Source organism: Salminus brasiliensis, chromosome 9, assembly GCF_030463535.1.
Source record: "Salminus brasiliensis chromosome 9, fSalBra1.hap2, whole genome shotgun sequence".
In the NCBI taxonomy this organism is placed as follows: Eukaryota; Metazoa; Chordata; class Actinopteri; order Characiformes; family Bryconidae; genus Salminus; species Salminus brasiliensis.
The window spans coordinates 38,623,105-38,638,201 of NC_132886.1; the positions used below are offsets into that span (position 1 = coordinate 38,623,105).

General features: G+C 49.7%; 4 protein-coding genes across 4 annotated transcripts; all 4 read left to right on the top strand.

The window, feature by feature from the left end:
* Window positions 1-476: 476 nt before the first annotated feature.
* LOC140562802 (zona pellucida sperm-binding protein 4-like) lies at window positions 477-2,772 on the top strand. Its single transcript, XM_072688656.1, has 8 exons — window positions 477-1,200; window positions 1,279-1,466; window positions 1,554-1,651; window positions 1,720-1,877; window positions 1,962-2,154; window positions 2,233-2,380; window positions 2,455-2,530; window positions 2,675-2,772. Exons 1-8 carry the CDS (start codon window positions 477-479, stop codon window positions 2,770-2,772), a joined length of 1,683 nt encoding a protein of 560 aa, XP_072544757.1.
* A 1,572-nt stretch (window positions 2,773-4,344) lies between these two features.
* LOC140562803 (zona pellucida sperm-binding protein 4-like) lies at window positions 4,345-6,816 on the top strand. Its single transcript, XM_072688657.1, has 8 exons — window positions 4,345-5,263; window positions 5,342-5,529; window positions 5,625-5,722; window positions 5,791-5,948; window positions 6,033-6,225; window positions 6,304-6,451; window positions 6,526-6,601; window positions 6,716-6,816. The coding sequence occupies exons 1-8, from the start codon at window positions 4,345-4,347 to the stop codon at window positions 6,814-6,816; spliced, it is 1,881 nt and encodes a 626-aa protein (XP_072544758.1).
* Window positions 6,817-8,572: 1,756 nt separating this feature from the next.
* LOC140562804 (zona pellucida sperm-binding protein 4-like) lies at window positions 8,573-10,941 on the top strand. Its single transcript, XM_072688658.1, has 9 exons — window positions 8,573-8,958; window positions 9,265-9,392; window positions 9,471-9,658; window positions 9,750-9,847; window positions 9,916-10,073; window positions 10,158-10,350; window positions 10,429-10,576; window positions 10,651-10,726; window positions 10,841-10,941. Exons 1-9 carry the CDS (start codon window positions 8,573-8,575, stop codon window positions 10,939-10,941), a joined length of 1,476 nt encoding a protein of 491 aa, XP_072544759.1.
* Window positions 10,942-12,700: 1,759 nt separating this feature from the next.
* Window positions 12,701-14,996, top strand: LOC140562805 (zona pellucida sperm-binding protein 4-like). Its single transcript, XM_072688659.1, has 9 exons — window positions 12,701-13,138; window positions 13,292-13,424; window positions 13,503-13,690; window positions 13,778-13,875; window positions 13,944-14,101; window positions 14,186-14,378; window positions 14,457-14,604; window positions 14,679-14,754; window positions 14,899-14,996. The coding sequence occupies exons 1-9, from the start codon at window positions 12,701-12,703 to the stop codon at window positions 14,994-14,996; spliced, it is 1,530 nt and encodes a 509-aa protein (XP_072544760.1).
* The last annotated feature ends 101 nt before the right edge of the window (window positions 14,997-15,097 follow it).

The following is a 15,097-nucleotide window of genomic DNA, read 5'->3' on the forward strand; positions in this document are numbered from 1 at the left end:
GTGCACCTTCTAGCATCTGAACAAAGCAGGAGACATTCTCCAACACCACCAAACTTTCTAATGAAGAAATGTCCTCCTAAAAGCCATAAGAGCAGTAAATGCACCGATACATTTATTATTTTGGATTTGTTCAGTTTTCGAGGACAATGAGGTTCATCGTTATAAGAGGTGTGAACAATTCTGCAGATTAAGAAAACATCATGAATCTGACGTCGACTTTTCGTTAAAACTTTTCTCAAGAACAAATTGAAGAAACGTCTTGGGAAGACATTGATGAACGAGGCCCATTGAGAATAAATAGGGTCTTGATCTTGTTCTAAGCAGCACTAATGCAGCCCCTGATTGCACAGGGCTGGTACATTATTGAGGTCTACAGGTGTAGGAGGAGGAGCGTTTCACAATTAGCAGGTAAGACGCAATAAAAAGGTCAGCAAACACAAAGGAAATTATTCTCTAGTGTGAGAGATCTGGGAAAGATGGGGAAATTATGGGGAGCTACAGCAGTTCTTGTGATTTGGTTGAATGGTCTGAGCTATGCAGCTGTAACTTCATGGAATTTGGAAGCAGAGAAGCAACCTCAAAATCCTCAGCTTCCTGGGCCACTCGCTCCTCAGCAGCCTAGGCCGTTATTTTCTGAGCTTCCTGGACCACTCGCTCCTCAGCAGCCTAGGCCGCTACCTCCTCAGCTTCCTGGGCCACTCGCTCCTCAGCAGCCTAGGCCGCTACCTCCTCAGCTTCCTGGACCACTTGCTCCTCAACAGCCTAGGCCGCTTCCTCCTCAGCTTCCTGGACCACTTGCTCCTCAGCAGCCTAGGCCGCTTCCTCCTCAGCTTTCTGGACCACTTCCTCCTCAGCTTTCTGGACCACTTGCTCCTCAGCAGCCTAGGCCGCTTCCTCCTCAGCTTCCTGGGCCACCTGCTCCTCAGCAGCCTAGGCCGGTACCACCTCAGCTTCCTGGACCACTTGCTCCTCAGCTTCCTGGACCACTTGCTCCTCAGCAGCCTAGGCCGCTTCCTCCTCAGCTTCCTGGGCTATTTGCCCCTCCAAGATATGATCCTCAGCCACAGGTGACCACCTTTGATAAATGCAGACTGGCTGATGCTGACAAGATTCCTTGTGGAGAACCTGGCATAGATGCTTCTCAGTGTGCTGCCATAAACTGCTGTTTTGATGGACAGCAGTGCTACTATGGGAAAGCAGGTAAGGGAATAAACTTTGCTTGACTTGTGTTGGGGCTAAAACTTGCTCCCTGTGAACTAATCTTTCTCTTGTTCCTAGTGACCGTCCAGTGCACCATAGATGGCCAGTTTGTGTTGGTGGTGGCCAGGGATACAACCCTACCCAGGCTCAGCCTGGACTCCATCAGCCTGCTGGGAGGCAGTGATGGGCCCTGTGGTGTTGTGGACTATAATGCTGACTTTGCGATCTACCAGTTTCCTGTAACTGCTTGTGGCACAAGAGCAATGGTTGGTTCTAGAGGCTTTTGGTTTCTGGTAGGTGGGGCTTGTTTTAGACCCCCACACAAACGTATCCTGTGCTTGTCCTCCAACCAGGTGCTTGGTGACTATGTGGTCTATGAGAACAAGATGTCCTCCTCCTATGAAGTTGGTGTGGGACCCCTTGGCGCCATCACCCGAGACAGCCACTTTGAGTGAGTCATGATCCTGTGGATCAGTCAGAAGTTGTGGGCTTTTACTGACCTCTTGATTCCTCTGCCAGGCTTTACTTCCAGTGTAGATATTCTACCACTACCGTTGCGTCCCTGGCTGTTGAGCTGTCCTCCAACGATCCTCCTCTACCTGTAGCGGCTTCTGGTCCCCTCAGGGTGGAGCTAAGACTCGGCAATGGTCAGTGTGTCACCAAGGGCTGTGTGCAAGGTGAGCTGCTTCTGTATTGATCTTTGTGGAGCTTATGAAGCTTTGTTTCTGGCTTCTGTAACACCTTCCTCTGGATCTCCACAGAACAAGTGGCCTACACCTCCTACTACACTGCGGCAGACTACCCTGTGACCAAGGTCCTGAGGGAGCCTGTGTATGTTGAGGTGCGCATGTTGGAGAGGACTGATCCCAATCTTGTCCTGGTCTTGGACCGCTGTTGGGCGACCTCAACACCTGACCCTGTCAGCGTTCCTCAGTGGGACCTTCTGGTGAATGGGTAAGTTGGCTCCATGTCTACTGTTGGTGTAGTCCAGCACTTCTGTACAGGCTAGTGGTGACATGCTGTACTCCAAAGGTGCCCATACCGAGATGACCGCTACCTGACCACTCTGGTTCCAGTTGATGGGTCGTCTGGTCTTCCGTATCCTAGCCATTACAAGCGCTTTGTCTTCAAGATGTTCACGTTTGTGGATCCTGCTTCCATGGCTCCTTTGAAAGAGAGGGTAACCCTTTGATTTCTCCTCAATTTGTACAATAAGTAAAAGGCCTGGCTTTAATGGCTTAATCTGTTCCCCAGGTCTTCATCCACTGCAGTACAGCGGTGTGCTCTCCGACTGCAGGTGCCACTTGTGAACCAAGGTGCAACAGGAGGAGTAAGTAGGAGTTATTGGCTTTGGTTTCTGTAGGTCAATGATTGTCCAGCCAGTCAGAGTACCTGAGGAATGATGGACCAGTGCTCTGGATTGCAACCACTGGGCAAAATCTTAGACCCTACTAATCTGTTACTTCTCCAACAGGGAGAGATGTTGGTGCAGCTGTGAGGAACTCTCCTGTCTCAGTTGTATCCAGTGGAGAAGTGATCTACACACAAGCTGGGCTGCCTCGGCTTGACTGAGACCTGATCTTCATTCAATAAAGCTGTCTTTCTTTCAAATGCTGTGCCTGGGTTGTTTGTTGAAACCAATTTTGGAGAGGTGTGAACAAAGTTGAAACCTATCCTGAAATGGGCTTCAGCCCTGTCCCAGTTCTTTCCTTAAGCTCTTCTTGGCGCTGGGGCAAGGTGGGTAAAAGTCATTAGAGCGTTCAAGGCATTTGATAGCTTTGTGCAGAATTGGGACACATGGCCTTCTGTCAATCCCCTGTATACAACACTGCTGAAGGGCTAGTGCCACTGTTGCCACTACACTGGGTATAATGGTTGCTTGTATTGGTGGCAAAGGCTGGGTCCCTAGCTCCGCCACACCAGCTAACAGAAGTCTGTGCTGGCCAGCATTGCTTTAAGCATGAGCTGGGGGGGGAGGAGTGGCCAATTGTGCTCTCTCAGACTCTGTTTGCTGATGGCAAAGTGGCTTGGCTCAGGATTCAAACTTGTAATCCCTGGTCCATAGTGGCAATGAGTTAGCCTGCAGGGCAACTTTAAGCCCCTACAAATTTATCTTAAGATTTTATGTCTTTTACAAAGTGCTTCCCTTGCTGCCCATGGACCTCTTCAGTCTAGCCCACTCTTGCTACATGCTTGAATACTCACAAGCAACCTTGCCTCCGACCAGCCATCTCCACTGTACAACCATTGTTACTATAAAGCTTCTCTTGCCTCCACTCCCATAATCTCCAGAGGAGGCTGGCTTCCCCTACTGAACCTAGCTTCCTCAAAAGGTACCCTACATACTGCCAACATGGTCAAAGACTTGGGAACTGTCTCTGATTCATTTGTAGCTTTTAGGGACTTGTCTCCTACCAAGGCAGAAGCCCCCTGAACACCAGGGTTCACCCACTTCTAACTGTCTTCTCCCAAATCCCACATGCTGAAGGAATGGTCTGAACTAGCATAGTGAAGTTATGAAATAACTCAATTTGGGGAGGAGGAACATGTCTGAAACTCCTGGGCCCTAATTCCTACAATGTTCTTACAAGTCTGCTCAACCCTCCACCTCCCCTTTTTTATCTGAACTTCTGACCACAACTATATACCAGACGGGTAGCTAGTAGACATGGTTTGGGCTCTTTATCCACCACCACTTGATAATGTCCTCTAGCTTGTTCAGACACTAGAGGGTGCACTCGAGTGGGTAAGGGTTTAGTTTCTAGGTTTATCCCAAAGCCATACAGTGCTAGCACTGGTTTATAAAGGCTCCTTCTCAGGACTCATTCACACATTTGAAACAATCTGATTTCACAAAGACACATCAGAAATCCCACCTAGACTTCCCTCAAGAACAGATGGGAAAATGTGGGAAGATATTAATGAATGAGGCCCATTGGAGATAAACAGGGCTAGATCTTTACATCTTGATTACCACTTAAATGTGAACGGCACACTAACGCAGCTCCTGATTGCACAGGGCTGGAACATTATTGAGGGCTACAAGTGTAGGAGGAGGGGCTTTTCACAATTGGCAGGTAACACGCAATAAAAGGTCAGCAGAGTGGCTGAATGTTACTTCTTAGTTTGAAAAGTCTAGGAACTATGGGGGAAATGTGGGGAGCTATAGTAGTTGTGGTTTTTGGGTTGAATGGTCTAAGCAATGCTGCTGTGGCCTCATGGAGTCTACAAGCAGAGAAGCAACCTGGGCCCTTTCCTCCTCAGCAACCTGGACCACTCGCTCCTCAGCAGCCTAGGCCGCTACCTCCTCAGCAACCTGGACCACTCGCTCCTCAGCAGCCTAGGCCGCTACCTCCTCAGCTTCCTGGGCCACTCGCTCCTCAGCAGCCTAGGCCGCTTCCTCCTCAGCTTCCTGGGCCACTCGCTCCTCAGCAGCCTAGGCCGCTTCCTCCTCAGCTTCCTGGGCCACTCGCTCCTCAGCAGTCTAGGCCGCTTCCTCAGCTTCCTGGACCACCTGCTCCTCAGCTTCCTGGACCACCTGCTCCTCAGCTTCCTGGACCACCTGCTCCTCAGCTTCTTGGGCCACTCGCTCCTCAGCAGCCTAGGCCGCTACCTCCTCAGCTTCCTGGGTCACCTGCTCCTCAACAGCCTAGGCCGCTTCCTCCTAAGCTTCCTGGACCACTTGCTCCTCAGCAGCCTAGGCCGCTTCCTCCTCAGCTTCCTGGACCACTTCCTCCTCAGCAGCCTAGGCCGCTTCCTCCTCAGCTTCCTGGGCCACCTGCTCCTCAGCAGCCTAGGCCGGTACCACCTCAGCTTCCTGGACCACTTGCTCCTCAGCTTCCTGGACCACTTGCTCCTCAGCAGCCTAGGCCGCTTCCTCCTCAGCTTCCTGGGCTATTTGCCCCTCCAAGATATGATCCTCAGCCACAGGTGACCACCTTTGATAAATGCAGACTGGCTGATGCTGACAAGATTCCTTGTGGAGAACCTGGCATAGATGCTTCTCAGTGTGCTGCCATAAACTGCTGTTTTGATGGACAGCAGTGCTACTATGGGAAAGCAGGTAAGGGAATAAACTTTGCTTGACTTGTGTTGGGGCTAAAACTTGCTCCCTGTGAACTAATCTTTCTCTTGTTTCTAGTGACTGTCCAGTGCACCATAGATGGCCAGTTTGTGTTGGTGGTGGCCAGGGATACAACCCTACCCAGGCTCAGCCTGGACTCCATCAGCCTGCTGGGAGGCAGTGATGGGCCCTGTGGTGTTGTGGACTATAATGCTGACTTTGCGATCTACCAGTTTCCTGTAACTGCTTGTGGCACAAGAGCAATGGTTGGTTCTAGAGGCTTTTGGTTTCTGGTAGGTGGGGCTTGTTTTAGACCCCCCCCCCCCCACACAAACGTATCCTGTGCTTGTCCTCCAACCAGGTGCTTGGTGACTATGTGGTCTATGAGAACAAGATGTCCTCCTCCTATGAAGTTGGTGTGGGACCCCTTGGCGCCATCACCCGAGACAGCCACTTTGAGTGAGTCGTGATCCTGTGGATCTGTCAGAAGTTGTGGGCTTTTACTGACCTCTTGATTCCTCTGCCAGGCTCTACTTCCAGTGTAGATATTCTACCACTACCGTTGTGTCCCTGGCTGTTGAGCTGTCCTCCAACGATCCTCCTCTACCTGTAGCGGCTTCTGGTCCCCTCAGGGTGGAGCTAAGACTCGGCAATGGTCAGTGTGTCACCAAGGGCTGTGTGGAAGGTGAGCTGCTTCTGTATTGATCTTTGTGGAGCTTAGGAAGCTTTGTCTCTGGCTTCTGTAACACCTTCCTCTGGATCTCCACAGAACAAGTGGCCTACACCTCCTACTACACTGCGGCAGACTACCCTGTGACCAAGGTCCTGAGGGAGCCTGTGTACGTTGAGGTGCGCATGTTGGAGAGGACTGATCCCAATCTTGTCCTGGTCTTGGACCACTGCTGGGCGACCTCCACACCCGACCCTGTCAGCGTACCTCAGTGGGACCTTCTGGTGAATGGGTAAGCTGGCTCCATGTCTACTGTTGGTGTATTCCAGCACTTCTGTACAGGCTAGTGGTGACATGCTGTACTCCAAAGGTGCCCATACCGAGATGACCACTACCTGACCACTCTGGTTCCAGTTGATGGGTCGTCTGGTCTTCCGTACCCTAGCCATTACAAGCGCTTTGTCTTCAAGATGTTCACGTTTGTGGATCCTGCTTCTATGGCTCCTTTGAAAGAGAGGGTAACCCTTTGATTTCTCCTCCATTTGTACAATAAGTAAAGGGCCTGGCTTTAATGGCTTAATCTGTTCCCCAGGTCTTCATCCACTGCAGTACAGCGGTGTGCTCTCTGACTGCAGGTGCCACCTGTGAACCAAGGTGCAACAGGAGGAGTAAGTAGGAGTTCTTGTGTTTTAGTTAATAGGTTGGTCAGTCCCTGAGGACTAGCTCTCAACCACTGCCAAAGAATGTCTCTATTCTTCTAACCTTCTGTTTCTTCCCACCAGGGAGGGACACTGGTGCGGCTATAAGGAACTCCCATCCTGTATCGGTTGTGTCTAGTGGAGAAGTGATCTACACCCAAACTGTGCCACCTCAGCTTGAGTGATGTTGCTCTGCTTTCAGTAATAAAAGGCGTCTTGCTTTCAAAGGCCATGTCTGGTTTTTCTTTTCCCTTTACAGTGTTTACAATTATGCACATCAACAACCAGCTGGTAACCTGCACAGGACAGGGGTGTGAACTGTATTGGCTAGATTCGGAAGACTTGGTACCTGTGCTGTCCTGGTTGGGGGATCAGTTGGTGGCGTCCCCTGAACCAAGCAGGTTCAATTTTGCAGTTGTAAAGCAAACTCTTGCCACTTAAGACTGAGGTACTCTGGTGCTGATAAGCTCTCCTGAATCTGCACATGGTCAGTGGATTGAGGACTACTGGCAATGGACGATAACTGCAGAAACCCGGAGTGGTCTGTATGCCACTTTTCCTGCTGCCAATAGGTGGTGCTTCTTGTCCCATAAATGACACTGGGGAACAAAAGCCATATTGATTGATGGGCAATGTTAGTCTTAGCATTTTAGCAAGCCTGTGTGCTCTAGTTCTGCTGGGTAAATCCCAGGTCTGAATGTTTCACCATACATTTCTATTAACATTGTGCCCAAATTGGTAACATATGTAAGTGTTCCTGCTCAGTAGTTTGGGGGTTGCATCATAAGCCCCCAAACCATCTTTTACAGGTTAACAAGGCCTCCTTGCTTTCTCTTAGTGATTGGTATTGATGAGTGCTGGAAGCTTCAGTGTAAGAGTTTGATGGTGCTTAATGGCTTGACCAACAGAGTCCATTAAGACAGTCAAAGGAGTGGAGTTCAGATGTGAGAATCATTATCGAGTTGGACCAATCAGGAATGTCTGTCTCTTGGAGACCTTTCTAAACCCCTGCATATTGCTAGATTAATTCATACAGTTGTGCATAAGTACAAATTACTGCATGTTGTAGCCACATTGACCAGGCCTGGAAGAAGCCCCAAATGGTAATCCTCAGCTGAGAGAAAATTGGTTCAGAGGGACAGGAATGCCTACATAACTACCAAGGCACAGGCCTGTCAGGACGTGGAAGCTGTTGGAACACCAGTGGCAGTGTCTACAGCCAAGCAAGCTTTACATCACTATAGAATGTGAGGCTGCCATCCTGTATACCAGATGGATAACTAGTGAAGACATTTGGGCGCTGAAAGGCATACCCAAAACTCAGAAGCACAGAGCTGGAAACAATACACACCCTGAGTTTTCTTTACTACATGTATCAAGTTGAATCCTGAGTTTCCCATTTGTATATATGTGGCTTCATTGCTGAAAAGCTCCATATGGATCCAATCATTCTGGACTTGGGCCAGTGCACCTTCTAGCATCTGAACAAAGCAGGAGACATTCTCCAACACCACCAAACTTTCTAATGAAGAAATGTCCTCCTAAAAGCCATAAGAGCAGTAAATGCACCGATACATTTATTATTTTGGATTTGTTCAGTTTTCGAGGACAATGAGGTTCATCGTTATAAGAGGTGTGAACAATTCTGCAGATTAAGAAAACATCATGAATCTGACGTCGACTTTTCGTTAAAACTTTTCTCAAGAACAAATTGAAGAAACGTCTTGGGAAGACATTGATGAACGAGGCCCATTGAGAATAAATAGGGTCTTGATCTTGTTCTAAGCAGCACTAATGCAGCCCCTGATTGCACAGGGCTGGTACATTATTGAGGTCTACAGGTGTAGGAGGAGGAGCGTTTCACAATTAGCAGGTAAGACGCAATAAAAAGGTCAGCAAACACAAAGGAAATTATTCTCTAGTGTGAGAGATCTGGGAAAGATGGGGAAATTATGGGGAGCTGCAGCAGTTCTTGTGATTTGGTTGAATGGTCTGAGCTATGCAGCTGTAACTTCATGGAATTTGCAAGCAGAGAAGCAACCTCAAAATCCTCAGCTTCCTGGGCCACTCGCTCCTCAGCAGCCTAGGCCGTTATTTTCTGAGCTTCCTGGACCACTCGCTCCTCAGCAGCCTAGGCCGCTACCTCCTCAGCTTCCTGGGCCACTCGCTCCTCAGCAGCCTAGGCCGCTACCTCCTCAGCTTCCAGGGTCACCTGCTCCTCAGCAGCCTAGGCCGCTACCTCCTCAGCTTCCTGGGTCACCTGCTCCTCAACAGCCTAGGCCGCTTCCTCCTCAGCTTCCTGGACCACTTGGTCCTCAGCAGCCTAGGCCGCTTCCTCCTCAGCTTCCTGGACCACTTGCTCCTCAGCAGCCTAGGCCGCTTCCTCCTCAGCTTCCTGGACCACTTGCTCCTCAGCTTCCTGGACCACTTGCTCCTCAACAGCCTAGGCCGCTTCCTCCTCAGCTTCCTGGGCCACCTGCTCCTCAGCAGCCTAGGCCGGTACCACCTCAGCTTCCTGGACCACTTGCTCCTCAGCTTCCTGGACCACTTGCTCCTCAGCAGCCTAGGCCGCTTCCTCCTCAGCTTCCTGGGCTATTTGCCCCTCCAAGATATGATCCTCAGCCACAGGTGACCACCTTTGATAAATGCAGACTGGCTGATGCTGACAAGATTCCTTGTGGAGAACCTGGCATAGATGCTTCTCAGTGTGCTGCCATAAACTGCTGTTTTGATGGACAGCAGTGCTACTATGGGAAAGCAGGTAAGGGAATAAACTTTGCTTGACTTGTGTTGGGGCTAAAACTTGCTCCCTGTGAACTAATCTTTCTCTTGTTCCTAGTGACCGTCCAGTGCACCATAGATGGCCAGTTTGTGTTGGTGGTGGCCAGGGATACAACCCTACCCAGGCTCAGCCTGGACTCCATCAGCCTGCTGGGAGGCAGTGATGGGCCCTGTGGTGTTGTGGACTATAATGCTGACTTTGCGATCTACCAGTTTCCTGTAACTGCTTGTGGCACAAGAGCAGCGGTTGGTTCTAGAGGCTTTTGGTTTCTGGTAGGTGGGGCTTGTTTTAGACCCCCCCCCCCACAAACGTGTCCTGTGCTTGTCCTCCAACCAGGTGCTTGGTGACTATGTGGTCTATGAGAACAAGATGTCCTCCTCCTATGAAGTTGGTGTGGGACCCCTTGGCGCCATCACCCGAGACAGCCACTTTGAGTGAGTCCTGATCCTGTTGATCAGTCAGAAGTTGTGGGCTTTTACTGACCTCTTGATTCCTCTGCCAGGCTTTACATCCAGTGTAGATATTCTACCACTACCGTTGCATCCCTGGCTGTTGAGCTGTCCTCCAACGATCCTCCTCTACCTGTAGCGGCTTCTGGTCCCCTCAGGGTGGAGCTTAGACTTGGCAATGGTCAGTGTGTCACCAAGGGCTGTGTGCAAGGTGAGCTGCTTCTGTATTGATCTTTGTGGAGCTTATGAAGCTTTGTTTCTGGCTTCTGTAACACCTTCCTCTGGATCTCCACAGAACAAGTGGCCTACACCTCCTACTACACTGCGGCAGACTACCCTGTGACCAAGGTCCTGAGGGAGCCTGTGTATGTTGAGGTGCGCATGTTGGAGAGGACTGATCCCAATCTTGTCCTGGTCTTGGACCACTGCTGGGCGACCTCCACACCCGACCCTGTCAGCGTACCTCAGTGGGACCTTCTGGTGAATGGGTAAGTTGGCTCCATGTCTACTGTTGGTGTAGTCCAGCACTTCTGTACAGGCTAGTGGTGACATGCTGTACTCCAAAGGTGCCCATACCGAGATGACCACTACCTGACCACTCTGGTTCCAGTGGATGGGTCGTCTGGTCTTCCGTACCCTAGCCATTACAAGCGCTTTGTCTTCAAGATGTTCACGTTTGTGGATCCTGCTTCCATGGCTCCTTTGAAAGAGAGGGTAACCCTTTGATTTCTCCTCCATTTGTACAATAAGTAAAGGGCCTGGCTTTAATGGCTTAATCTGTTCCCCAGGTCTTCATCCACTGCAGTACAGCGGTGTGCTCTCCGACTGCAGGTGCCACCTGTGAACCAAGGTGCAACAGGAGGAGTAAGTAGGAGTTCTTGTGTTTTAGTTAATAGGTTGGTCAGTCCCTGAGGACTAGCTCTCAACCACTGCCAAAGAATGTCTCTATTCTTCTAACCTTCTGTTTCTTCCCACCAGGGAGGGACACTGGTGCGGCTATAAGGAACTCCCATCCTGTATCGGTTGTGTCTAGTGGAGAAGTGATCTACACCCAAACTGTGCCACCTCAGCTTGAGTGATGTTGCTCTGCTTTCAGTAATAAAAGGCGTCTTGCTTTCAAAGGCCATGTCTGGTTTTTCTTTTCCCTTTACAGTGTTTACAATTATGCACATCAACAACCAGCTGGTAACCTGCACAGGACAGGGGTGTGAACTGTATTGGCTAGATTCGGAAGACTTGGTACCTGTGCTGTCCTGGTTGGGGGATCAGTTGGTGGCGTCCCCTGAACCAAGCAGGTTCAATTTTGCAGTTGTAAAGCAAACTCTTGCCACTTGAGACTGAGGTACTCTGGTGCTGATAAGCTCTCCTGAATCTGCACATGGTCAGTGGATTGAGGACTACTGGCAATGGACGATAACTGCAGAAACCCGGAGTGGTCTGTATGCCACTTTTCCTGCTGCCAATAGGTGGTGCTTCTTGTCCCATAAATGACACTGGGGAACAAAAGCCATATTGATTGATGGGCAATGTTAGTCTTAGCATTTTAGCAAGCCTGTGTGCTCTAGTTGTGCTGGGTAAATCCCAGGTCTGAATGTTTCACCATACATTTCTATTAACATTGTGCCCAAATTGGTAACATATGTAAGTGTTCCTGCCCAGCAGTTTGGGGGATGCATCTTAACCTGTAAAATATGGTTTGGGGGCTTAACAAGGCCTCCTTGCTTTCTCTTAGTGATTGGTATTGATCAGTGCTGGAAGCTTCAGTGTAAGAGTTTGATGGTGCTTAATGGCTTGACCAACAGAGTCCATTAAGACAGTCAAAGGAGTGGAGTTCAGATGTGAGAATCATCATTATCGAGTTGGACCAATCAGGAATGTCTGTCTCTTGGAGACCTTTCTAAACCCCTGCATATTGCTAGATTAATTCATACAGTTGTGCATAAGTACAAATTACTGCATGTTGTAGCCACATTGACCAGGCCTGGAAGAAGCCCCAAATGGTAATCCTCAGCTGAGAGAAAATTGGTTCAGAGGGACAGGAATGCCTACATAACTACCAAGGCACAGGCCTGTCAGGACGTGGAAGCTGTTGGAACACCAGTGGCAGTGTCTACAGCCAAGCGAGCTTTACATCACTATAGAATGTGAGGCTGCCATCCTGTATACCAGATGGATAACTAGTGAAGACATTTGGGCGCTGAAAGGCATACCCAAAACTCAGAAGCACAGAGCTGGAAACAATACACACCCTGAGTTTTCTTTACTACATGTATCAAGTTGAATCCTGAGTTTCCCATTTGTATATATGTGGCTTCATTGCTGAAAAGCTCCATATGGATCCAATCATTCTGGACTTGGGCCAGTGCACCTTCTAGCATCTGAACAAAGCAGGAGACATTCTCCAACACCACCAAACTTTCTAATAAAGAAATGTCCTCCTAAAAGCCATAAGAGCAGTAAATGCACCGATACATTTATTATTTTGGATTTGTTCAGTTTTCGAGGACAATGAGGTTCATCGTTATAAGAGGTGTGAACAATTCTGCAGATTAAGAAAACATCATGAATCTGACGTCGACTTTTCGTTAGAACTTTTCTCAAGAACAAATTGAAGAAACGTCTTGGGAAGACATTGATGAACGAGGCCCATTGAGAATAAATAGGGTCTTGATCTTGTTCTAAGCAGCACTAATGCAGCCCCTGATTGCACAGGGCTGGTACATTATTGAGGTCTACAGGTGTAGGAGGAGGAGCGTTTCACAATTAGCAGGTAAGACGCAATAAAAAGGTCAGCAAACACAAAGGAAATTATTCTCTAGTGTGAGAGATCTGGGAAAGATGGGGAAATTATGGGGAGCTACAGCAGTTCTTGTGATTTGGTTGAATGGTCTGAGCTATGCAGCTGTAACTTCATGGAATTTGCAAGCAGAGAAGCAACCTCAAAATCCTCAGCTTCCTGGGCCACTCGCTCCTCAGCAGCCTAGGCCGTTATTTTCTGAGCTTCCTGGACCACTCGCTCCTCAGCAGCCTAGGCCGCTACCTCCTCAGCTTCCTGGGCCACTCGCTCCTCAGCAGCCTAGGCCGCTACCTTCTCAGCTTCCTGGGTCACCTGCTCCTCAACAGCCTAGGCCGCTTCCTCCTCAGCTTCCTGGACCGCTTGCTCCTCAGCTTCCTGGACCGCTTGCTCCTCAGCTTCCTGGACCGCTTGCTCCTCAGCTTCCTGGACCGCTTGCTCCTCAGCTTCCTGGACCGCTTGCTCCTCAGCTTCCTGGACCGGTACCACCTCAGCAGCCTAGGCCGGTACCACCTCAGCTTCCTGGACCACTTGCTCCTCAGCTTCCTGGACCACTTGCTCCTCAGCAGCCTAGGCCGCTTCCTCCTCAGCTTCCTGGGCTATTTGCCCCTCCAAGATATGATCCTCAGCCACAGGTGACCACCTTTGATAAATGCAGACTGGCTGATGCTGACAAGATTCCTTGTGGAGAACCTGGCATAGATGCTTCTCAGTGTGCTGCCATAAACTGCTGTTTTGATGGACAGCAGTGCTACTATGGGAAAGCAGGTAAGGGAATAAACTTTGCTTGACTTGTGTTGGGGCTAAAACTTGCTCCCTGTGAACTAATCTTTCTCTTGTTTCTAGTGACTGTCCAGTGCACCATAGATGGCCAGTTTGTGTTGGTGGTGGCCAGGGATACAACCCTACCCAGGCTCAGCCTGGACTCCATCAGCCTGCTGGGAGGCAGTGATGGGCCCTGTGGTGTTGTGGACTATAATGCTGACTTTGCGATCTACCAGTTTCCTGTAACTGCTTGTGGCACAAGAGCAATGGTTGGTTCTAGAGGCTTTTGGTTTCTGGTAGGTGGGGCTTGTTTTAGACCCCCACACAAACGTATCCTGTGCTTGTCCTCCAACCAGGTGCTTGGTGACTATGTGGTCTATGAGAACAAGATGTCCTCCTCTTATGAAGTTGGTGTGGGACCCCTTGGCGCCATCACCCGAGACAGCCACTTTGAGTGAGTCCTGATCCTGTTGATCAGTCAGAAGTTGTGGGCTTTTACTGACCTCTTGATTCCTTTGCCAGGCTTTACTTCCAGTGTAGATATTCTACCACTACCGTTGCGTCCCTGGCTGTTGAGCTGTCCTCCAACGATCCTCCTCTACCTGTAGCGGCTTCTGGTCCCCTCAGGGTGGAGCTAAGACTCGGCAATGGTCAGTGTGTCACCAAGGGCTGTGTGCAAGGTGAGCTGCTTCTGTATTGATCTTTGTGGAGCTTATGAAGCTTTGTTTCTGGCTTCTGTAACACCTTCCTCTGGATCTCCACAGAACAAGTGGCCTACACCTCCTACTACACTGCGGCAGACTACCCTGTGACCAAGGTCCTGAGGGAGCCTGTGTATGTTGAGGTGCGCATGTTGGAGAGGACTGATCCCAATCTTGTCCTGGTCTTGGACCGCTGTTGGGCGACCTCCACACCTGACCCTGTCAGCGTTCCTCAATGGGACCTTCTGGTGAATGGGTAAGTTGGCTCCATGTCTACTGTTGGTGTAGTCCAGCACTTCTGTACAGGCTAGTGGTGACATGCTGTACTCCAAAGGTGCCCATACCGAGATGACCGCTACCTGACCACTCTGGTTCCAGTTGATGGGTCGTCTGGTCTTCCGTACCCTAGCCATTACAAGCGCTTTATCTTCAAGATGTTCACGTTTGTGGATCCTGCTTCCATGGTTCCTTTGAAAGAGAGGGTAACCCTTTGATTTCTCCTCCATTTGTACAATAAGTAAAGGGCTTGGCTTTAATGGCTTAATCTGTTCCCCAGGTCTTCATCCACTGCAGTACAGCGGTGTGCTCTCCGACTGCAGGTGCCACTTGTGAACCAAGGTGCAACAGGAGGAGTAAGTAGGAGTTATTGGCTTTGGTTTCTGTAGGTCAATGATTGTCCAGCCAGTCAGAGTACCTGAGGAATGATGGACCAGTGCTCTGGATTGCAACCACTGGGCAAAATCTTAGACCCTACTAATCTGTTACTTCTCCAACAGGGAGAGATGTTGGTGCAGCTGTGAGGAACTCTCCTGTCTCAGTTGTATCCAGTGGAGAAGTGATCTACACACAAGCTGGGCTGCCTCGGCTTGACTGAGACCTGATCTTCATTCAATAAAGCTGTCTTTCTTTCAAATGCTGTGCCTGGGTTGTTTGTTCACACCTCCTCTCCAAAATTGGTTTCAACAAAGTTGAAAC

Excerpts from the sequence above, each read along its gene's own strand:
- LOC140562802 (XM_072688656.1), top strand. The coding sequence starts at position 477 with ATGGGGAAATTATGGGGAGCTACAGCAGTTCTTGTGATTTGGTTGAAT. Across the intron at positions 2,381-2,454 it reads TGGCTCCTTTGAAAGAGAGG|GTCTTCATCCACTGCAGTAC; the intron begins GTAACCCTTTGA and ends TCTGTTCCCCAG. Across the intron at positions 2,531-2,674 it reads ACCAAGGTGCAACAGGAGGA|GGAGAGATGTTGGTGCAGCT; the intron begins GTAAGTAGGAGT and ends CTTCTCCAACAG.
- LOC140562803 (XM_072688657.1), top strand. The coding sequence starts at position 4,345 with ATGGGGGAAATGTGGGGAGCTATAGTAGTTGTGGTTTTTGGGTTGAAT. Across the intron at positions 5,723-5,790 it reads ACCCGAGACAGCCACTTTGA|GCTCTACTTCCAGTGTAGAT; the intron begins GTGAGTCGTGAT and ends TTCCTCTGCCAG. Across the intron at positions 5,949-6,032 it reads CACCAAGGGCTGTGTGGAAG|AACAAGTGGCCTACACCTCC; the intron begins GTGAGCTGCTTC and ends GGATCTCCACAG.
- LOC140562804 (XM_072688658.1), top strand. The coding sequence starts at position 8,573 with ATGGGGAAATTATGGGGAGCTGCAGCAGTTCTTGTGATTTGGTTGAAT. Across the intron at positions 10,074-10,157 it reads CACCAAGGGCTGTGTGCAAG|AACAAGTGGCCTACACCTCC; the intron begins GTGAGCTGCTTC and ends GGATCTCCACAG. Across the intron at positions 10,727-10,840 it reads ACCAAGGTGCAACAGGAGGA|GGAGGGACACTGGTGCGGCT; the intron begins GTAAGTAGGAGT and ends TCTTCCCACCAG.
- LOC140562805 (XM_072688659.1), top strand. The coding sequence starts at position 12,701 with ATGGGGAAATTATGGGGAGCTACAGCAGTTCTTGTGATTTGGTTGAAT. Across the intron at positions 14,605-14,678 it reads TGGTTCCTTTGAAAGAGAGG|GTCTTCATCCACTGCAGTAC; the intron begins GTAACCCTTTGA and ends TCTGTTCCCCAG. Across the intron at positions 14,755-14,898 it reads ACCAAGGTGCAACAGGAGGA|GGAGAGATGTTGGTGCAGCT; the intron begins GTAAGTAGGAGT and ends CTTCTCCAACAG.